A 23,757-nucleotide genomic window follows, 5' to 3' on the forward strand; every position below is an offset into this window, starting at 1 on the left:
TAAGCTGCACGTGCGCACACACACACACACACACACACACACACACACACACACAGTGTGCACCGGGTGGAAAAAAAAAAAGAAAAACACAATCACCAAGGTCATTACCAGATGAGGTTTGTCAAATTGCCACGGATTTCACCCCTCCCAAACCCGCTTCACCCCCTACCTCCGTGCATGCTTCCTTGCTTCCTTCCTCTTTTCATCATCCCTCTGCTCTTAGGATAAGTCTCGATGGGTCGGACCCACATGGGACGGTCAGAGGCTTCCCGTTTTGTCGCCCTTTAATCTGACCCTTTCAAGCAGGTGCCGTGGTTATCATGGGCCTGTGAAATCGTCGAGGTAAGGGGGGGGGGGGGGGCGCCGAAGGGGCGTGGGGTACACCTTCCTGACACCCCCACATCTCTGAAAAGGACGCAGAGCCACCACAACGACCGGAGCAGACACGTGCACCCTCCAATGATTCACTCCTGTGTGTGTGTGAGGGTGGGGGGGGGGGAATCAGCATTACCTTGACGTACCTCAACTTTGGAATATTCTCCAAACGCGCTCTTAAAATTTTGATTTGCCGGAGACCCCCTGAAGATTGGCTTTTCCCCTGAAGAATTAAACAGCAGCGTTCCTTTTTCAAACACCTGCAAACGCGTCACATCATCAGTCGGCGTACAGGTAAACACGGGGAAGAAAAGAAAGGGGCCGCTTCACAATCTTCACAACAAATATATAGAACAAAAAAGTGGCAGTCCTCAAAACCGGTTAGATCCATTTATAAGAACAGCGGAAGAAGAAGAAAAAATACTTTAAAGACGTTAAACATTTCCGTTGGTCCTGGTGTGCAGTTTGCATTTAATATTCTATTCACTGAACCCCCAAAAATCAAGAAAAAAACAAAACAAACAGACGTGGTTGATTTAAATTCTGAATACCCCTTAACAAAAAGAAAGAAATATACAGTTCTAACACAGAAATGTTAATTGCATTTATAAATAAATAACACAATCTCTCACAAAATTGATAATGTAGATTTAAAAGTTAGTACATAGAGCATGACGCCTATAATCTTCCACAATGATAAAGATACATTAAAAGTCTGCAGGAATAAGATGTGAAGGTCTGTGTTTGAGTGGTGCAGGGGAAATGTACCAAATGTGGATATAAAGCTAGTTATAATGGGTGTAGGGAACTTTCTATGCGTTGTATACCACGTGTACCACGGTTGGGGTTGGTTCCCTTTTGTATTAAAAAAACACATGAAAGAGTAGATTTAGGCTCATTTTCTCTCAAAACTCAATCCTGATACACGAATGACTGAAAAAGAGACTGAACTGACCTCCACCTTTTTGTGTGCGTCATCTCCGTTCTCGGCTGCGCCTCGCGCCTATTTTGGGCTCGCCTGAGCTTTTTAAAGAAGCGGCGTGAGCAGCGCATCTTATCCGAAAGGCACACACACACCTCTGTGCTTTGCTGCAGGAGAGCCGAATCATTAAGTCACAAGCTCATCCATACTACAGCGTGTTGGTGTTAAAAACAAACGCCGGGACTGACGGTCACGTACACAGGTGGGTCTTTCTCTCCGTCTCGTGAATGCACACGTACACATTCTGAATTAACGCTTGACAAAAAAAAAAAAAGAACATCTACAACTCTGAATCTGCTTTTAAGTCACAGAACAAAACCGTTGACCCGGGGACGGGATGGGACGCAGGACGACACCATGAAAAATATGAACTGGTCCCTAGAGATGTCTGGGAGAGCTTGACAGGGAGAGAACACAACTTTAGGGGGAGGGAAAAAAGAATGAGGGAGAAAGAAAGAAAAAGAAAGCCCAATGGAAAATAGAGAAAAAAACAGCAAACAGGAAAAGAGAAGGATAAAAAAAAAAAAAGCTCCCTGTCAGACGTTGGAAACGGTGATTCATGGGGTCCATTTGTCCTGATTACTGCTGAACAACGCTTTTGTCGCTATTAATCACGCATGTGTGTGTTTGTATACTGTGTCAGGGGAGAAACGAGTGTGTGTGTGTGTGTGTGTGTGGAGAGGGGAGATCAGTGCCCCCGCACATTGAAATAGATGGCCAGGATGATGGTGAGAAGGATGATGGCTCCCAGGATGAAGACCAGGACCCGATTCTGGATGATCCTGCAGAGAGAGAAAGAGAGATCAGGCAGGGTTCACAGAAGTCAGTGTGTCTACAGAGAACACGTTAAACAGTCACATGTTTATGTGCAGACTAAATGACCGGCCATCGGCTCGTCTTTAATAGCTGCCATGAGGTCTGCAAACACGCTGCTTACTGGTACACCATCACTGGTATGGGGGCGTTAAACACACACACACACACACACACACAATATTTCCAAAACGGCAGCACTTTGTAAACACACTCGCAGGCTCTGTAAAGATGCCATGCTGATGTGCGTACACACACACACACACACACACACACACACACACACAGAGACAGACATACGAAGCACTTATAAACAAGCATGACACTCAAACACATGCACACAGGCATTAAAACTTTATTTGCGCAATAAAGTGGGGAAAAAGTGGCTCGGGAGTCTCCTGGAGGCAGTAAAATCACTGAATTACTGATGGAATTCGCCATAAAACGACTCCCTCCTTTGCACATTTACATTTTTCCTCGGTGACCTAAGTAAACTCGACCAGTGGGGGCTTTGAACCCGAAAAACACACAAAGCTCCAGAGTTTGCATTGCCGGCCGAGCACGCACAAACACACACACACACACACACAAAGACACACACACACACTCTCCAAACCCTCCGCTGCTCCTGACAAATGAGCGAATTATCACATTTGCTGACATGTGGAGGAGAGGCCGGGGAGGGGGGCACTGTCCACTTCTCTAAGCAGGAGATGAATAGCTCGTGCTGTGGCCATTTATCACTGGGGAGGGAGAGAGGAGGGTTGGGGCGGGGGGCTGGCTGGCTGCTCAGTCACCCTGCTACCCTCTAAGGCAGCAGAGGAGCTCACGGCCTCCAACAGTCCAGCGGCTCTGACCTGCGCTGCCCCCCCCCCCCCCCCCCGCAACCCTACGCTCAGAACCAGCGGCCATGGAGGAGAGCATGGAATGTGTCTTAGTAGCGTGTGCGCTTTTCTTTTGCTCTAGACACTAAGCAAGAAATACAATACTATTACAATTTTGTTGTTTTTTTAAACGGGATGGGCGAAAACACAACGTGAAAGGGTGAAAGCTGTAGGACCAAAACATCTCCTAGATTGGACGCTGCTCTGTTAGTGGACTGTCAATCACAAGGTGGCCACACCCATAAGCACACTCTGCTTTATAGTCCATTTCCCTCTGAATAGAACATTTGACTAAACACACATCATGCAGCATTAAGGACGACTTGCCACTAGCGATTGAGTCCATAACTCATGTTTACTGTTTTTTGTTTCCCCAGAGGTGTCGCCCCCTACAGGGCATTTGAAAGAATACAAGTTCAAGGGACACCTGCATCGAGCTTCCCCTTTTCAGATGCAGGTGGATGCCGGCTGGACGACACAGCCGGGGAGCTCAACTACTTACTAACTACTGTTTGTGAGAAGCTCCGCCTTCATCCTTGAATGGATGCATATTTCATATCATGAAGGCAACAAGCCGTGTACAGTAAACCGTGGGTGTGTATTTTTACATCCTGCTCCCAGGCCGCGTCAGTGATGATGAGGCGGAGATGATTGGCTGAAGCCAGCTGGGGAGATCCCACTGAAACACTAATCAGAGCATGCTTAGCAAGGCCACGTCTCCCCCAATTAATTGACATTCATTATTTACAATGATTATTTATCCCAGCCAAATACCCAGAGGAGGTGCGTGTGTGTGTGTGTGTGTGTGTGTGTGAGTGGGCTGGGAGAATCCACATCGCTTTGTGTTGTTTGTTACTTTTTCAGCTGGGGAAAGCATGACGCGAGGCTTCAGGGAGGAAAAATGAAGGGGAAGTGAGTTTTAGCCTCGTGGATGAGAAGCCCGGGTGCTTAGAGAAAGGGAGGGAGGGGGTGCAATGTAAAAAATTGCATTCATTAAAAGGAGTCTGATTTTGTGGCAGACAACGCTGAATAACTTCAAACACTAAAATGTTCAAAGCAGTGAGGAATATGACAGTTCCAAGAACTTCTTCTCAGGGGACGTATATTCTAAAAAATACTTACTTTGACCTAAACGGATTCTCTGTAAACCAATCTAACGAAACATGTCTTGAACTGTAATGTGAAGTAGCTGGTCTTATTTTGCCGAGGCTCAAACCCTTAGAAGGGAACTCGATGGGAACGCAGCAGTGCCCAATCGAAACCTCGCTAAAGGCTAAATTCACTCAAAGCAAAGTTTGACTTTTCATTTTCCAGCTGTGCGTTTTAATCCAACGGTGAGCAACAAAGCATATCATCGCACTTATGTAATGCTATAGCAATAATTCATGTGAAACCACGAGATTTTGGGAGGGTTATGAGCCGAGGGTCACCTATAACCAGAGGACCTGTGACACACACACCCACACACACACACACACACACACGGTTACTTGTGTCAGAGGACGTTGATCACTAATCAGCCCACAGATGATACATGGGCAAGTTTTATTTAATTTCACGAATCAAAAGACAAATAACAGTAACGTTATAATAAAAATAGAGTAGTTATTTTCTCGTCTTGCCTTTAATCTATTTCCAATATCTCACAAATACCAAATTGTGTCTATAAAAGGAAAGAAGAAAATCCCAGGGGACGTTTTCATAATCCTTTCACTTCTAGATTCTATCTACAGATTTATATTCCGTATCCAGCAAAGCACTTTACGATAAACAGCAAAAGCAACTGAAGCAGCTAGCATAGAACTCCAAATACCTGCCCACCTGGCCAACCCCCCCCCCCCCAAATGAGATTCATTTACTTTTTTAAATCCCCAAAATTGGGAGGTGGAGAACATGGTTTCCCTCTACCGTGTGGTTGATCCCACACTGACACGTGGCAAGACAGAACAGAACTTATCAAACCGGATCCTTCCTCCAGCTTTGACATTTGACATAGAGGGGGGGAGGGGGGAAGAGATGTGTGTATGTGTGTGTGCAGGGGAAATGCGTGTGTACAATGGTGGAGATGTACATGCTGCCTTCATCCTGCTCCCAACTGAGATCCATGATTACAAAGTTTAAAAAAACAAAACCAACGGTAACGGTTACCGAGACGCCAGCCAATAACGGCAAATGTTACTGCCGGCTCTATTGGCCTTCGTCGTCCGGAGGCAGCCAATCAGCTGACACCTTACTAGAAAGAAAACGCTGAGCTACACGGCGCTGATGTTAGCGAAGGAGCGAGTCCAGATGATGAATGCAAAAGAGAGCAAAAAATAAAGGAGGCAGGAAAGAAAAGAAAGCAGCTGAGAGTGAAAAATAAGAGAGAGAGAGAGAGAGAGAGAGAGAGAGAGAGAGTCCGTTTACCCGGGGAGGCAGAGCTGGAGGAGAGGCTCCTCTGAGACAGATGAAAATAATGAGGACTTTTCTGTCAGGAAAGATTTACAAAATCGTACCAGTGTTATTAAAATTTAAAATCTACCATTTTTTTTCTCCTTTTCTCCCTTCCCACTCTCTTCCTCCCTCCCCCTCACCCTGTTTTTTTCCCCTTCTCTTCCAGCAGCACAGCCTTATTACCAGCTCTAATGAGCACCGGGATACACCTCAGCTGTGCCTGTGTGTGTGTGTGTGTGTGTGTGTGTGTGTGCGTGTGTGTGTGTGTGATGGGGTCCAGGTCCCTACCTCCAGCTCCATCAGCACCCCAGATCCCCCGTCCCTTCAATGACACACACACACACGTGTGTGCACTTACAAATAAACACACACACGGGTAGGCACATGTTGACACGTCAGTGCACACACACCCACACACACCCACAGCTTTTGATGGCTCTCAAGAGGTGGCTGGACACGTCAACACACACACACACAAACACACCTCGGACGGACGGCTAACACCCCCCAAAAACAAAAACAGTCTCAGTCAGACAGACATATGGCAGGTAGGCCCAACCCACTTTAAGAACACACACACACATACACACACACACGTTAAGAGGAAACTTAGGCCAGAGAGATGCTCCAGAGTTGCATCTCTCTGGCCCTCCCCTATCCCTCCTCTTTCCACCAGTAGACCAATAAAATAAAAATCAATGGCTGTCTGAGCCATTCTGGCTCTCCTCCCTCCAAACCCTGGGAATATGCAGCATGGGAAATGAGAGGGGGGAGGAGGAGGGAGGAGAGAGGGAAGGATCAATGTGTTCACAAATGGTTTGAGTGATGGACATGGAGGTGGAACGTTGTGTGTGGGAGGGGGGGGTCTAAGTCCTAACTAATGCGTTGACTTGTTACAACAAACTAATACGGATAAATGTTTCATTGCAAAAGCGCACGGACACACACACACACAGTCATCAATCCAGTTTTGAGTGAAGGAGGCTCAAGAGGAGAAGAGGAGGAGGATAATGACTTGACCCGTTTGTGGGGGGAGAACTGATCCCGACGCGTATGTTTTGCTTATTGTTCCCGAGGGGGTGTTCAACATAAATGATGATTTTCACAACACACGCGCGCACACACACACGCACTCACACACACACACACACACACACAGTGTGTATGTCTTCAATTAGAGCAGTTTAGTGTAATTATTTTGAGCCTGCGACATCAAGCGATTCCCTGAAGACAAACAGTATTTCAGAACTCGGCCACACCTAAATACTCAAGAGTCACGGTAGTCGAATAAATAACCGCGAAGCGTGATGTAATCCAATGGAGATAAATGTCTAGCAACGTAAATCACACACTACACGTTTCCTGTCAAGGTTTCTCTCCTAAATGAAGAAACAGTCAGGGCTCTAAATGCACTCAGAAAAAGGTTGACCAGGCAGCAGTTGATTGACCGACAGATAAACCCAATAATTCAATACGTATTGACATGTAATTTGCCTGTGACGGGGTTTGTTTACGAGAGCAGTGCTTCTAACTGTAGAGTAAAATAGGTTTATATGTGACCGTGGCTTTAAATCTGTCAACGCGTTTGATTGATCAAAATATATTTAAAAAAAACTTTGTCCATTTATCTCATGAATTGACTATGTGTTTTCTGTTCATTATTGATCTAAAAAAAAATAAAGACTACAACCTTTTCCTGTATTGACATTATTTTTTTTCCCAACAAAGAAAACTGACATAAAAGATGGACAGGTTTTTATGTCCAATACGTGATCAGAGCAATGTATTTCATGTATTTCATCCAACCCTCCCTCCCTCCCTCTCTCTCTCTCTCTCTCTCTCCCTCCTTCCATCTCTCCCTCTCTCCTCTCTCCTCTCTCCTCTCCCCCCCCCCCACACTTTACTTCCCCTCGTTGTACCAATGTGATGCAGGAGAGCAGCACTGGGCCTCTACAAGTTCATCCATTTTTCATTTGCCGGCTAACAACCCCGGCTACAAGGCAGCCGAGGCTGGGACCCTATTCTCTCCCAGAAAAGTGTTGCGAGGAGGAAGAGAGTGAGTAGAGAAGAAGTAAAAAAAATAATAATAATAAGAGGGAGGATATTAAGCGTGGGAGGAGAGCTTGTGCATATGCAAGAGTATGCGAGACATGTAAAACAAATTGCGAGAGAGAAAAAAGGAGATGGAAAAGGCAAATGGAAAAGAGACGGCGCAGGTGAAGGAGGAAGAGAGAACAACCCGTGTCTGGAATGATTAAGAACTTTCTGTGCCGGCAGCAATGTTGTGCTGCAGCTTCTGCTCATCCCGGTACGATGTGCGGGTGGCTTTCAGTGCTCGACACACACACACACACACACACACACACACACACACACACACACACACACACACACACACACACACACACACACACACACACACACACACACACACACACACACACACACACACACACACACACACACACACACACACACACACAGATCATTCCCTTGGAAGGTTACCTGGCTGAACCCTCGTCTTCCCTATCTACTGAATCTATATCCTCATCCATTTCCTCTTTCCGACCCCTCTCTTGGACATTCATGACGTTCATTCAGGAGATAGAATTGCTTATTCTAATTGCCTCACTCTTGCTGGAGGGTTGTGTTGATAGGAGGTACTTTTTAAATTGTGTTCACCCGATGTGCCGGTCACGCAAACGGTTTGGAGTCTACAGCCCATATCTACTGTACCAAATGATGTTAAATATTGCAAAGTGGCCCAAATGATGAAGTGCTACAGGTGTTCTTTCTTGGAAAATATAGTAGTTGTGAAATAGCAGAGATATTAAGGTAAATATTTAACTCAGAAAGCACAAGGTTTTTTTGTTATGTGAGCAAACTATAGTGAGATTCAACACTGTCACTGTCAAAGTCACTCAAATCTTTCTTTCCCAGGCTGGAAAGAAAACTCCAGATCCATCACTTGTGCTCAGTGTTTGCTGCACGGTTTGCACACAGTACAACTGGCTTATTCTGCAGAAACAAACACGCATAACTGACACTGACATTTTCTACTTTCTGCTAAAAATTCCCCAAACCCCCAAATCCCCCCGGTGCACATAGTGCGAGGGCCAGGGGCCAGCTGCAGATCCGATTACTGGCCCCGGTGAAAAAAAGGCCGTAGCATGATCCATTTAGCTTCCAGAACGATGATACATTTTTATTGTTAGTTCTGTACTGAAATCTCATTAAAGCACATAAATCACCTGTGCACACAACTGTTCCAGTGCAGTAAAGGGAAAAAAAAGAGGAAAGGAGACAGGAGAAGTGGAGCTGGGGGGTGCTCGGGGAGTGTTAATGGCATCTGCATGCCGTGTTTCTGCTACAACATAGTGACACACACGAGGGGGGAAACAGACTGCTTATGCATCACAGAGTGCTTCTTTATCTAATTACTGCACAGCTTTTTCTTGACACAACTTTTCAAAGTGAGTGTTTTTGTTGTTGTTACTTTTACCGAAAGATGTTTTCTCCTGTCGTGGAAGCGAGAAGCAACACTTCCACAGTCTGACACCCAACACCAACTCTATTGTGGGGAAATTTGACCTGACTTATTCAAGTTTGCTCATAAAAAGGCTTTTGGATTTGCATTGTTGAGTTTAGAGAAGATATTTTACAGATTGGGCAACCAGAAAAGACTGGGCATCTATTTCCTTATAGTCCCCCACAGATCTTTTTAAACTGACTTATAAATGTGGTTATCAAAATGCTTTTATTTACAAAGACTTTTTATCCAATGAATTAAAAAGCTGGTTTCTCATTCATTGGATAAATGCTTCTAACTCTTTGGGCCAAGAGAGACGTATGTTTAGGATTCCACTAAAAAGAAGCGCTGGGGATATTTGTGTTTATGTCTCAGTCTCTTTTATTATCTGGTAAGCTCATCCGCGCGGTGTTTATTTTGCCATTTTAAAGCAACTCTCCAAATATTTGCTCCAAGTCCTGTGGTTTTTAGTTCTGCATCCTGTGTGTCTTCAGATACAGATGATGTTGCAACATTGCCCACCAGCATGCACAAACACATCTACACACACAAGTACACAAACACCCACGCAGGCTGACCCTCTTCTTATACAAATGTATAAAGAGTTTCTACTGGCCAAGTAAAAAAAAAAAAAAAAAGAAGTTTGGCCTGCAAACATCCTTTCACAAAAAAGGTCTATTACAAAGTTTGTTCACATCAACAGTCAGTGTGCATCTCTTTCTGCATCAATGTATGATACATGAAAGAAACCTTGGTTTACAGATCCATTACACGTGAGCTCACCTATAATCAAGGTGGCTGTGAAAAGACTGAACTAAACTCTATGTTAAACGTAATATTGACGATTAAGACGAACGAATGAGCGATCTAGAAGACGGAATGTTCTTTCAGAGGATAATAAAGGGACCGGAGACATTTATTGGCTAGGCATTGCCGTCAGGGATCCGACTATAGCAAAGTCTCTAAACTAGCCAAACAGGGAATGAAGTGAAAGGCTGACCTCTCCTCATTTGGAGCTGCTGTTTCAATCTGCCGCGGATCAGATATCTAAAACAGCAGGAAGTCTGCCAGTAAAGAAAGCAACTAAAAGCCAGTTTCCTCTGCTGGTCTCCAGAGGTGAAAGGTCACATTTGCATGTGTGGACGGAATACAAACTAACCAAGCGAGGAGTTCATATCAGTGCCAAGGGTGAGCAAGAGGAGTCATTGCTTGAACTTGACCTCGTGGCCATGGAGCCACTCTGGCCCCTTGCTCTGTCCTGCAGGTATGATAGGACTGAGCCGGCCAGAAAGGTCACCGTGTCAGAATATGGGCGCGTGCACATTGGTCCGCACCATGACTGCGATATGTGTGAAACAACATGGTACATTTAAGGATTATGTAAACCTTCATGCGCAGCTTCTTTGGGCATGTCAGGTACAGATCGGATTGTCCAGCAGGTAAGAAGGAGAGAGAGAGCGCGAGCGAGATGAGGAGACTGGGAGGGAGAAAGTAGGGGTATAATGTCATCCCACAACCCCCCATTTGACACTACAAGGGAGGCTTTAGTCAGTCTAAATAATCCATGCTGTTCCATTAAATTTGCAGACTAGCTTCCTCAGTCCCTGTGTCTAAGCTGAGAGGGTGGGAGAGGGGGTCGAGCTGGGAGAGATGAGAAAGGAGAGTTAGATAATGGTTGAAAACGGGGGGAAAGAAAACTCAAGCAACAGTTTTGTTTTTTACTGGAGAAAAATCCACATTTAGCCGGTGTTCAAGACGGAATTAGCTCTCCGGAATGGAGAAGAGAGGTTTATAAAAAGAGGGCCAGTGTTTACAGCAGGCCCTTTGAGTGACACTGATGTGCTCATGATTGCCTGCCTCACTGCCAAATCTCTCTCTCTCTCTTTCTCTCTCTCTCTGACCCATGAAAAATAAATACGTGTGTGTGTGTGTGTGTGTGTGTGTGTGTGTGTGTGTGTGTTTGCGCGAGTCACCAGAGTGACGGGGACACTCGCGGTACCAGTGATATTGACTTGTTGCTCCAGCTACATTTGCCCGGTGCTCTGGGGGCCCCCCGATCAATAGACTCCGGGCTCTGAAGCCTCTGCTAATCAGGGGGGCCGGCAGCCGTGCAGGGTGAGCCTCAGGAAGAGAAAAGAGGAGGAGGGGGGGGGGAGAGGCGAGCGCCGGTGGGAAAGATACGGGGCCAACAAAAGGGGACGAGGACGACCTTCGAAAGGCACCAACGACAGCCGGGGCAGTTCGACCGAGCACTTCCCTTCAATGCATTCTTTTCCTTCCACGGCTGGAGGTAAACTCATGAGCTACTTGTTGTTTTCTCTCTCTCTCTCTCTCTCTCTCTCTCACAGCAGCAGTGTGGGCGTGAGAGACCACGAGAGATGCAGATTGCTGCTTCACCTCTGCTTTCCTGTGAACCGTGGTTCAAAAGTCAAGGGGCAGTCGGGCTGCTTTGGGACTTTTGGAAATGCGCGAGCCAATCCATATTTGCCGAATTGCGTTGTTGAGCTCTCCAGAGAGCGCTTCACCGTAGATGTAGAAGGAGCAAGTTCATCTGAAGAGCGTTAAGATTATTATTAACGAGGGAATCAGAGGGAAGTGCGAGATAGCACAATGACACGATGCGGCATGCCGAGTGTTGTAAACATGGCATAGACGCGGTAATCCTTCTGACTTGGTGACATCTGCATGGCCCGACAGGCACACAAACACGCCACACGTGGACACAAACCATCTCCATCTGTAGCCTTATGTTCAGCACATCACAAGCCCGCTATGAGACGCCATGGCAAATTCATGCGGGAACTGTCCATCAAATATTAATGATCAAGTCGAGAGCGAAGTGGGATTTCTTACGCCCCCCCCCCCTCCTGGTATCTATGGTCACTGCCGCTGAGAGACTTCCCACATGAAACAGACAAAGAGAAAAGGAGGGGATGGAAAGAAAGAAAAAAGGGGCAAAGAAGGGTGAGGCAAAAGGCCAGAAGGGGGTCCGGGTGTTCAATATTTCCTTTTGAGGGGCCAGAGCGTGGTTAGCTTCAGCGCGAGCAGGGTCGTAATGCACACGTCCCAGGGTGTAAACACAAACCCGTACACCACTTATGTCACTGTTTTGGGCTTTTTCCAGTTCTCTGTGTTGTGTTGTCAGCTGGCGAAGTGGGATTCTTGTGCACAACGGCGAGGGATGGGAAGGAGGGGTGTTTTTTCACCGACACCGTTTCTGACAAAACTCAAATTAACTTCCTGTTATGTCATTTGCGAGAAAGGATGCAAATCAGAGAGCAGGAAGACATACGAGAAAAACACAGAGGAGGGATTGAAACAATATGCCAATATTCAGTTAAAAAAAAAAAAAAAGAGATAAACCACAAGTTACGGAAATATCGAAACTGCTAATCAATGGGGCGTTGTTCTCGGTCTTTGCCACCTCCCTCGCCCCCCCACACCCCCCCTGGAATACCAACACCCACCATCACAGCAAAATTGGAAGTGCAGGCTCAGCAGCGTCCCCTCTGGCCTTGCTGACCAACAATATTCTAATAATCACCTTTCCTTCTGTGCTGTCAGGCCTGCAACCGATGGATCCGTCCTCCTGGCTTCGTCCTCCATCCCCACTTATACCGAGCGGGGGGGGGGATGGGGGGGGGGAAGATGGGGTTCGGGAGGGAGGACTTTGCGGAGCGGCGCTGCTTCGATACATTAAAACTGCTGCCCCCCTGATCAAACGAGCAAATACCTCCCGGGTCAGCAAAGGGCTACCTCACGTCAGTTAACAATGCAGCATTTAAACATCAGTCGTATGCAAAGCGGCCGGTACACAGGGGAGGAGATGGGCGGCAGGAGAAAGCAGAGAAGCGAGGCCTGGACCGGGGAGATAATGAGGGCAGGGGGGGGGGGGGGGGGGAGAACATCACGCAGGGCCACGTGGCGCCATAGCGCCGGATCCTGCGCGGCGAGACGAGGCGCGAGGCGGCCCATCAATGGTTGGGGCGCGTTCTTAACCTCGTTCGAAATGCAGACTCAATGTCGATGCATTGCTTGGAAAGTTACATCCAGACGTCTCACTCACTCACTGGAGCTTGTAATGAATGCCGACACGGAATATAAACGCTTTACCTTCATCGTTGCTACAGAGGCCGTTTCGATAAAACTAACTTCAAATTGTTTTAGGCGGATGAGGAGAAGGAACAGGAAATACTTTAGGAAAGCTTTTGTCAGGACTGGTCGTCCCAGAAGAAGCAGACTAACACAGAAAAACAACACACCAGCGCATAGGTCATGTTTGGTCTTAAATGTGCGCGGGTGTGTAGCCAGCATCTGTCTCCCAATGTGTGCTGATGAGCCTTTAATCCCCCCCCCCCCCAAAAAAAAACAACTCACTGAAACTGTGTTTTTTAATATTTCTCAAATAGGGCGGCGCTTTTTTTTTAGTGTGAATAACTCTTGAATGAAGCTTCAGGGTGAAGAGGTGAGGAAGAGTTTTTTTTTCTCTCTCTCTCTCTCTCTCTCTCGCTCTCTCGCTCTCTCTCGCTGGCTTCTGCCTCTCTCCCTCTGCCTACTGCTTGGTTAACCAACTGACCCGCTGTCAAAGGAGCCTTTGTGAGTGCGCTTTGGCGGAAGGCCAATCAGATCCTCTGGCTTGTCTGTCTCACGGAGGAAAATGGCGCCCCTGGTATGCCATCAGCGGCAGAAATGTGCAGACAGTCTGACTGCCGAGGCGGGCTGGGCTTCGCCGTGGCCCTTCCAAAAAAAAAAAAAAAAAAAACTATGCCGGAGGAATTACCTGTTTGGCCCGTGGCCAGAGGGACTCGTTCTGCAAGGGCTGCTGGTTATTTATCTGTTTATTCACTTAAACCTCATGCACACGGGCACAGCAAAAAAAAAAAAAAAAAGGTTCATCTCCTTCACATCCGCTTCCACAGGTTCTGACAACGTTCTCCTTTGAACTACACAGGCAGTTTCAAGGGGTTTGAGTTAGTAACAAACAGTTATGTGTCAAAGGGCTCCTTTTGCAATGCAAACCTGCATGAAAACGTGCACTGAATGACTACGGGCTTTCCTTGCTGCTTCTTCTACTCAGGCACGTGGTAGAAAGGGTTACCTTTAGTTTAAAATAAACTGCCTGCTTTACTGATTACACTTCCTGCTCATATTTGTGCAACGACGACAACTGCGCAAAATTATGAAGTCCCCCGTTGACTCAACATTTTTCAAGTGTTTTTGATATTATTTGGAACGTACAATGTATGTTTATTAGATGTATATCTAACGTACAAATATGCACAGCGCTTCGGGTCATGGTTGAAACAATTAGAAACACACAGTGAATCTGCTGAAACTAAAGGCAAGTTATGTGGGGAACTCGCACTTTAAACAACCAATCAAAAACTGAAGCGAACACAAACACTGAACAACAAGAAAACAAGTTCTGACAAAAGCCCCGGTTGACGCGGAGATCACAGCTTGCTCTCTGCACGATCCCCGTTCATCTCCGCTGTGTAAAAGCAGCCGGAGACGAACACAACCGCTCCACAAAAGTGCCACTTGCGACACATCTTCCGAGGGAAGAAACGCGTTCAGGCTCTCACGGGCAGAGACAATGAAACGGAGCAGAATCAAAATTATTCTCGCACTCCTCAGAAAACCTGCTCAACCTGCTGCAGCCTGGAGCACCCTGCCTGCCTGCCCGCCCGCATCACCCCCCCCCCCCCCCTCCCACAGAGTGAAAGAAAAGGGCCAAAGAAACTAGTTAAAAGAATGCAGAAAGGGATTGGAGGGCGATGAAGGAATGCTGGAACATTTGACGTAATTTAGGGACGGCTCCTCTCCCTTCCGCGGTTTACCTGCTGATGTCAGCAGTGCCGTAGGGTACGCCCTCTCTGTCTCTGCTGAGGACATCGCGAACACACGCTCGATTGTCCTCGGCAAACATTTCCTCAAGCGCCGCGACATACTGAGCGACGGCGTCCTGGAGCTACAGAAGCACGGGGGGGGGGAGGAGGTTAGTGTCGAGACTTGCCCATTTCACACTGAGAGGTGAGCCAGGGAGCAGTAATAGTATCAAGCCATAAAACATGGGGGGGGGGGGGAACTGTAGCAGAGTAAGTGTCCAACTGCCACCTCTCCTAGACTCCCCCCCCCCCCCCCCCCTCCCTCCGAGCTTTTCTCACAGTTATCAATTATCATAGCGTCTGTCTCTGTGGGCAAGTCTGACACACAAGCCCGGCTCGTCTCACCTCGACTGGCCTCTTGCTGACTAAGCAGGTAGATAGAAAAAAAAAAATGTATATATTTTAGAAGCCTGCACAAAAATACAAAATGAGCATATTTTCTGGCGGCTGGATATTTTGACATTTCTCCTTCAGTGATTGGGGCCTTCTTGAATTCGACCCCCCTCACGGCTCTGTAGCGTTATCAAAGTCTCAGGTTCTCGGGAGGGGGTCCGCACCTCAAAAGGGGCCTCCGTCGACAGAAATAACCCTTATCCTCATCAGCTCCTTCATTTGGGCTAAGTGCATCAGCTCACATGGAAAGGCAATTTGACGGAGAGGGGAAGGAAAAAAAAAGGAGTGTGAGGGAAGGAGTGAGGAAAGACAGGTGGACCTGACATGAGAGTTAGAGAGCGAGAGCGATGGGGAAAATGTGGTTTTAATAGCTGGACTGTTCTATCAGTGAGAGGCAATTCCACATGAGCTGGGAAGTTCCACAACAAGTAAGTAAATCATCTAAGGCTCTCTGATTTTTTTGAAAGAGGTCATCAGATGGATCCAAAGGGCACTTGTTTGTCAAGTGATCCAGTGGCTGTGCCACTCTGAATCTGAAGCGGATTACATGAGTTATTCTATTCTGGTCTGCAGGCCCCGGTGGTGTGTAAAATGAGAGGGAATGCAATGTTTTGGGAAGTCTAATTTGAGGCCTGTGTTTGTTTTTCTGTTACCGAGGAGGCCGCCTCCGAAGCAGCACAACCGTCTTTAGTCCCTCTGGTTTCACAACAGCAATGTTCAACACCAACAAACCAACTTCTATCCAATCGAGGCAAGGACATGAAAACCACCGTTTTCTCTCTCAGTACCGCCACAGAATTAAGCACAAAGTGAACTGGGATGTTAGGAACATATGCACACTAACGTACATATAGACGTGTAAAAAAAAAAAAACACACACACACAAGTATAAGCAGCCATCTTTTGGCAGCTAATTGCGATGCGCTCCCCGTGGGAGGACACAGAGGTCCTCGGTCGATAATTAATCCTCGTTTGGAAAAGCAAATGACATTCATTAGGAGGGAATCGAGCCAAGTGCCATTATTTACACGGCAATAATCTGGAGTGTGCTGGTGGTGCTTTTTTAATGCTACAGAAATATCTCGGGGAGAAGGGATGAGTACAGTTGCCTCCCCCCCCCCTCCCCTCATCTCCCCCCCAGTCTCTGCACCCAGGAACAATTAGGCCCGGACGAACAGATGGGGACGCCTCTGAGTGAGAAAGCCCCTCCGAACGACTCTTCATCTCCTTCTTATCTCACTCCCTCAATCACACAGCCGATATAGAGACGAGTACACAAATACGAGCGTGCGCGCACACACACACACACACACACACACACACACACACACACACTTCAGCTGTAAATACGCACACAAGAGTCGACCAAGCGCTGAGCATACGGAGCTAACTTTTGACATTAACCGCCGAATGACGAGCCACTTCGGAGAGGCTAAACAAGAACTTTGAACATGGGGCGCATTGGGAACACTGGGCTGTGACGGTGGAAACACAAACTGGCCGCAGCGCACATATTCAAAGAGAAAAGTTAACAGGGCAAATGTCAGCTATTTTGTCTGCAAAGATATTTATTTTTTTCTTGTCACGTTTAATATTTATCAGTGAAGTGAGTATTTTGAAGTTATAGTTGAGAAAAACCTAGTCTTTGGTGTCTGCTGTCGCTTCGCAGACAGTGCAGGCTTTGTGCACATTTGCGGGACCAAACACAATAGATACATGTATGTGTTAACACTGCCGGGGCTGGTGATAAAAATGTGACACAATAGGCCATTTGTTGCACAACCCTGCGGTTTTCCACAATGGTACAAGCCCCTGCACAATGTAGTACGGGTAGGGATGCACACTTCCATGAAAAGCAATGAATGCGAAGACAAAGCAGACTCATCTGTAATACAGATGAAAGATTTATAGGAGAGAAAAGTGGTACTTTGCTACTCTGTTCTACAATGTTTGTTACATAATCAGCAATTGCGTGTTTTATTTTTGAATAAAAAAGTTGATGTCAACTGGAAAAAGCATCAACCAATGGGGATCCAAATAAACAGTTCCTTAATTTCATACAATTAAACCCCAAACGTGATTAAACCAAAGTCTTTCAAACACAATGGCGCATAACGTGAGCTGTAAATGTTTTCATGTCACTTGTGATGAATGAAACAGAGAATCCTTTGCTGTTCTCTTTTATGTTCCGACCCGTATTTGCCGATTTACTCGTTGAAGCCATTTCACTTAATCTCTCGTCGCCGACCTCTTATCCTGCGGGGCAGTTTGCACCCATGTGAACTAAACACCTGTCATTGTGCGACCCGGTACCTATCTTTGTCCCACTGAGTACAATGATTATGGCATCAGTCCCTGGGGAGCCCCTGTAAATCAAAACCGGTGGAGACCGGATTGAGCGTATACGTCACAGCCCCGCAGCCTCACCCGGGGCCCTTCGCCTCTACGGGACACGCGGAATGGATAGCCCCCGCCCCCTCTGGTCGCGCCGCTAGACAGGGTGCGTTCCATTCGACGCTCCCAGTCCCTCCCCGGTAGGATTAGGTAACAGCATCGTGTGCTCGCTGACGCCAACGAGGCGGCCGCGGAGCCCGCGGGCCTCTCTTCCGTAAACATATTCTGTTACGACTCCCAAACAATGGTACCTGACAAAGAGACAAACGCTGAACATCTCTTCATCCTGCTCACTACCAAACCTCAAACCATTCCAATAAGTGGTTGGAATTTCGGAGAATCACGGTGAGCACGCAGAAACAAGGGCGGGGCTAATTTTAATCTTTTTTCGCCCCTCCAGAAGCTACTGAATTAATGAATGTCTAAGGATGTCCGTTCTGTAAATGAAGAGGTTGCCTCCAATTTGTAAACCAATTTTGAAATTAAACCTGCTTGCCCTCTTTCCTCCCTGGACACTGACCAGGTTCTTATTTTAGCTATGGGGAGGACTGAGGCCTAGCCTGACCTTTTTTTTTTCTGCGCCGAAAGGGAAAACTTCCCAGAGAAATCCGATAAAATCCAGGACGGGGGCCTTCGCTAATTCATCCGTCCAGCTCGCCACACTTAGGCGACCTCCTTTCCTTCAGCGCCCCCCCCCCCCCCGCCAATCCCCGATCGATCTGCTTATCTGCCGAGATCAAAGGCCTGCGCCGCCGTTGTACATTTAGCCTTGGCTGGTTCCTCCCACAACATGTCTAAATATTAATGATAATAAAGTCTCACACCCATCCCTGTGTCAGGCAATTACAGCCAACATCGATCCTGGGCTCTCTGCCCCAATTAGAACTCACCGCTCGTAATGCGCGCTAGCACATCAAAGGATAACAGCCATTGATCCGCTCCTGGATCTTAACGTTTACCGTTAGGAGAGAAGAAGGGGGATGTGGCGTGGTGGTAGTGGGGTCGGAAGCAATATACCGAATGGAGAAGAAGAGAGGAGAAATGAAATAGTTTTATCCAGCCAGTTAGCTGAACGAAACACTGAAACTCAGAAGGTGAGGCCTGGCAGAGGGGGGCTAAATAATAACGGACATTCTGAAAGTTCAGAGGGAAACTCTCAATGCGGAAAAGGGCAAACTTAAAGTCTTTCATTTTATTTTCACTCAATGCTCAAAACCAACAGGTCTAAGTGGGAGGCGAGAAAGGATTTGAGCGAAACATGAGTTGTCATGTCACCTCCCACATCCATGTCCTAAGGCCGACTACGCTTGACAACCGACCTTTGTGACATCTTAAAAGTTTGCCGAGAGAGAGAGATGTTTTCAAATCAACGCACAGAATGCACTGCCACGTAGCGCTCCGCGGCATCACATGCTGACAGAGGAGAGCAGAATCAACAAGAGGGTTCAAATCGGACCCATTGAGTCAATAGACAGCGACGTGTCACCATTAAACCGCGGACATTCCTTGCCCTGAATGAAGCCTAACAATCCCAGGGTTGACACCATTATTTGTCCGGGGGCCTGTTGTTCTGCTCTTTCCCCGCCGGACTGATAGCTCTGATAGTCCTGGTCTCGGGCACGACCTCACAGCGAAGCTTTGTCGCAGAGCTGGAGGAAGCCTCACCCGTCGCTCCGGGCCACAATGACACTCTTCATGGCACCGTAGTACACTAAGAACACTGTGCGACTGGAATGCGACCCAGCGGTTTGTGTACCTACAATTAATCGACTGGCCATGGCTGCCCTCCGGACAATAAGCCAAAACATGTTGAGCTGTGAGGCAACAATGAAAAAGAAATAAAAGGCGGCCGCAAAATAACTACAAATTGAATTAGTGGCAATGGTGTATAAGTGCTGGCATCAGTCGACGTAGCGGATGACAATTTTAAATCTGAATATGGCAACATGGACTGTTGCAGCACACTTGACATGTTGAGGTTCATTCAAAGGTCAAGGCCAAGGTCAATACTACCACCGAATACATCAAAAATCTGTGACCCCTTAACACCTTAACCTCTCTTTCAACATCTGCTTGTCCACGATATTTTCCCTTCTTCTCAACCCCACGGTCCTCAGACTGGTGTCCCTGACTATGGTGCTGGCTTTTACTCCGTACCTCGGCTTCCACCAAACGGTGTAATTAAAGATTGGTTAAATGAAACCAGTGTTTAGAAACGGTTTAGGTCGAGTCTGTTCTGAAATCCAATACCGCAGGGAAACTTTTAGACGGGATGGCTGTGCGTCGAACGTCTTGTTAAATAAAATAAGAGTCTTGGCCCTGAAAAGTCAGGCCAAATATCTAACCGACAGAGCCTCAGTGTGAGCCAGGTTCCATATATACGAAGGCTGTGTACTAGTAATGCAATGGTAACGGTAGGAAAACATTTGTTGTTGGCCGGGGTTCCGGGCTCCTCACATGTGTGTTATACTCCGTGATGCACCGGGTCAGCTGAGGAGACTGAGGAGGGTTGGCGGGGTCCAAAAAAACAGGCTGGGAAAGTGACACTGGGATGCTAGGCCAAGACATCAATGTCCTCACAACTTCCCTTTAACACTGAAGCAATGTTAGCCCTGGCGCCACCAGAATATGGGTTGGGGTTTAAAGTTTACACTAGGGCTGACAGGATGTCAATGTGACCCTGCAAACACTCAGAAAGTAAACAAAGCGGCTCTACATTTTTTTATAAAGGTTTAATAAAGGGATGGTTTACAATTTATAGAATATTTAGGTGGCTGAGGCGTGGGGGTGGAGGGTATCTTTGTGGATAGCATGCTACTGTAAAGGCCACAGATAGTAGTGACGCTTGAAAAAGTTGTTTTTATTAACTACCAGAGAGAGAAGGGAATGACTTGATAGGACAGCATTTTTCATTTTCACATTGCTGCGCGTGGCAAATAAAATATGTGCAACTGAGCTGTTGTACTGTGGAGGCAAAGTGTCTTTATTTGTCTGTAAAAAACAAACAATGTGTATCAAAATATTCACACGCAAAGTTTTCCAGTGCTGTTCTGTGAGCGAGCTTGTTCAAGCGGAGACAGGTCACGACGGGATGATGTTGACCCTTGAGGTGCAAACTAAGATCCCTGTCGCCACAGAGACGTGAAGATCCCGGTGGGAGTGGAGAAGTCTTCTCTCCAGTTGGCAACAGGCCTGGCCTAGCACCAGGGTGCTCAGCCAACAGCTCCTCCACTCTGTCAGTACCCCCCCCCCCCCCCCCGCCCTCCTCCACCTCTTCCCCAACAGACTCCTGGATGCCAGTCTGCCCGCCTGGTGTTGGCCAAACAAGCTGAGGCCGTCGGGCCAAAGGGGCAACGGAGCCGCTGCCAGCTGGGCCAGCACTTCACGGCCGAGCACCACTCTCCAAACAAACAGTGCTGTGGGCCACAAGCCACGGGCAACATGGAACCTGTCATTACCAGCCCTGCATGGCTGGTTCACTCCCCAAAAACCAAAAATCAGGCCAGGGGCTTGAACGCGTACTGCACTTGACTCGAATCTGGGGGGGGGGGGGAGTCTCTTTTAGCGCAATTTGTGCGAGATCATCGGCATAGCGGAGGTATGTGTCTATCTGACCCAAACCCATCGTTTTTACTGTAACTGTCAACACATTTTGAAGCATCATTGTTGAAGTCTGAGACTACACAAAATAAAAACAGGAAAGTGGAACGGCAGCGGCCTGCCAAACAGTCCCTTAGGATTAACTGCGTACCGTCTAATTATACAACATTTCCAAAACTTCCAATGGCCTTTGGGCTAAAAATGGACCCTCTGGGTATTGGATCTCACCGGGGTTTTCTTCACTGATCAAGGTTCTACAGGCTTTTGTGGCATAACTCTGCTTTGTCCTTAGGACTTTGGTTACAAAAGACGATGGTTTGAGGCACCCATCATGAAAAGAGGGCGGACTGTTGCGATCCGATCCCCGACCATGCTTTCCCTGGAATGCTGGGGGACTAAGGCATCTACAGAGAGGCTTGGAGTGACAAACAAAACAACCTGTGTTGTATATTAATTCTTAAACTGTGTTTCAGTGGGTTTGGTGCTAATTCAATAGTCTCGACACACTCACACACACAAAAGTCCTCAACACATCTCAGTGGTCATGCCTGAGTAATTGTCTGCGCATGCTCCTTCTGTTTGTCTAATTCTGCCAAGCAGGATCTCAAACATCCCTGACAGTGTGATGCCACATTTCATTGTTTAAACAACAAAGACGGTAGGAGGCTCACACTGGCTAAAAGCTTACACTGCCGCAGCATGCTGGGTCAAAGGCTCCTTTTTATTACAGATGTACTGATCCAACTTCTTTAGTCCCCATAGAAATACCTGGGCTTTGTGAATCTGCCGATATCTAGTGTCAATACAATACGGATGTTTAATTAATAAACGGAATGCCTCGCTGTGCATAGGTGCCAAAGATCATTCCTTTGTGTGTGCGCGTCAACATCAAAATGTACTATTAACGCGTGTTTGTGCATGTGACTGTTCCCCATTGGCCTGCTCAGAGCCATTGCTATTCACCGCTTTTATAAAGCTACTGTCACTTTAATTACAATTCAAAAAGAAGGCCTTGGACATATAGTCTAGAGTCATTTTAAGTCATTTTCTAAAAGGTCAATGACCACACTGAGTTGGCTTATCAATGCACAACAAAAGCATTGTATCTCAGAAGTAAAGGATTTACTGTGTTGTGTATTATTTTGGATGGATATTGGATACAATGCAGATAAGCATAAAACTTCCAGGAGTGAGGAGGGATTCCTCTGTTTACTACAACTAAAAACATATAATTAAATCCTATGACAAAAGAGGTAAAAAAAAATAGTTGGTTGGGTGATGGGGGTCTGTCTTTCCTTCTGGCCTTTGGTATGGGGGAAAAATTGAATTATTATTTTTGTGTTAAGAATAAAATCACTCAAGGTTAGGCTTTTTGCTTTGGAAAAAGACCAATGCTCTGTTTAAGCAATTTGACAGGAGCTCCTATTTAATCCTAATGCCTGGAAAATGACTTTCCTTACAACCTTTTCACTTCCTTGTAGAAAAGTGGTCCTCTTTTTATTGTTTTGCCCATTGTGATAAAGGGGATCTTTTATGCCATCTACAACATGGCAACAGTGTACTGCCTTTGTTTCATTGCACCATCCTGGGGGTCTGTTTGGATGAGACACAGATATACAGCGGCGCAATAAATGATTGATGGGTTGGAACAAAATATTAAAAAGAAAACGAGTCAAAATTCAGCATTTGTAAATATTTCAAGCTCTTGCACCCTGCCAAAGAGAGATCTGAGGGGCAACAACAATAATAGCAAAGACAACACTTAACCATCTATCCTGATGCAAACTCGACTTAGATAGCTGACTTAGATTTGCTTAAACTATCAATGTTTTGATAAACTACTTAAATATCTTTTACGGGAATACAAATTACACAGTCGCAAACTCCAATCTCAAGCTCTTATTGGACATTCCTCTCTTTAAAGTTATGAGCTGTAATTGTTTGGATTAATGCAGTTCACACGCACAGGGGGCTGAGTTCCGCCCTTTCCACTGGACTATGCCGCTAAGTGTTGTTTTTAGCCAACAAAAATTACCTGTATAAAGACGGGTAGAGGAATAAATCAAAATGAGAGCTGACTGAAAGATCACGGAAGGTATGTACAGTGCAAGCTTTTGGGCAGGAGCCACTTTATTCTGGCAAGCAATGCTGCCCGAGAGCAACTCATTATAGCAATAGGGATCCCATGTCCTGGCACGGCCCAAGATGGAATAATGCCTAACATGCGCATATGGGTACAGAGTCCATCGCTAAGCGTATAGGAAGCAAAGCAGCCTAATTTTCTCATTGACACAATTACTGGCATCCAGTAATGCTGCGGCATTCCACAGGATCCCAGGCAGCTGCAAGCACGGTACGCCAAAAAGTATCCACGATGGCTTGCTGAGAAGCAACAACACTCAAATGAGAGACAACGTGATAGGTTCTAAATGCTTCAAAATATCCTGAAGAAGGCCCCCTATTATC

At 46.6% G+C, this 23,757-nt stretch overlaps 1 protein-coding gene across 4 annotated transcripts in view; it reads right to left on the reverse strand.

The window, feature by feature from the left end:
* Window positions 1-751: 751 nt before the first annotated feature.
* vti1a (vesicle transport through interaction with t-SNAREs 1A) overlaps window positions 752-23,757 on the reverse strand; it is a 95,539-nt gene continuing 72,533 nt past the window's right edge. For all 4 annotated transcript variants that reach the window (XM_037462811.2, XM_037462810.2, XM_037462809.2 and 1 more), the window contains one exon: window positions 752-2,139. Coding sequence is in view for 2 of the 4 variants with exons in the window: in XM_037462809.2 (XP_037318706.2) it covers window positions 2,046-2,139 (94 nt within the window). In the remaining 2 variants the exon portion in view is untranslated. The remainder of the gene's footprint in view (window positions 2,140-23,757) is intronic.

This window comes from Pungitius pungitius, chromosome 21 (genome assembly GCF_949316345.1).
Source record: "Pungitius pungitius chromosome 21, fPunPun2.1, whole genome shotgun sequence".
Classification (NCBI taxonomy): Eukaryota; Metazoa; Chordata; class Actinopteri; order Perciformes; family Gasterosteidae; genus Pungitius; species Pungitius pungitius.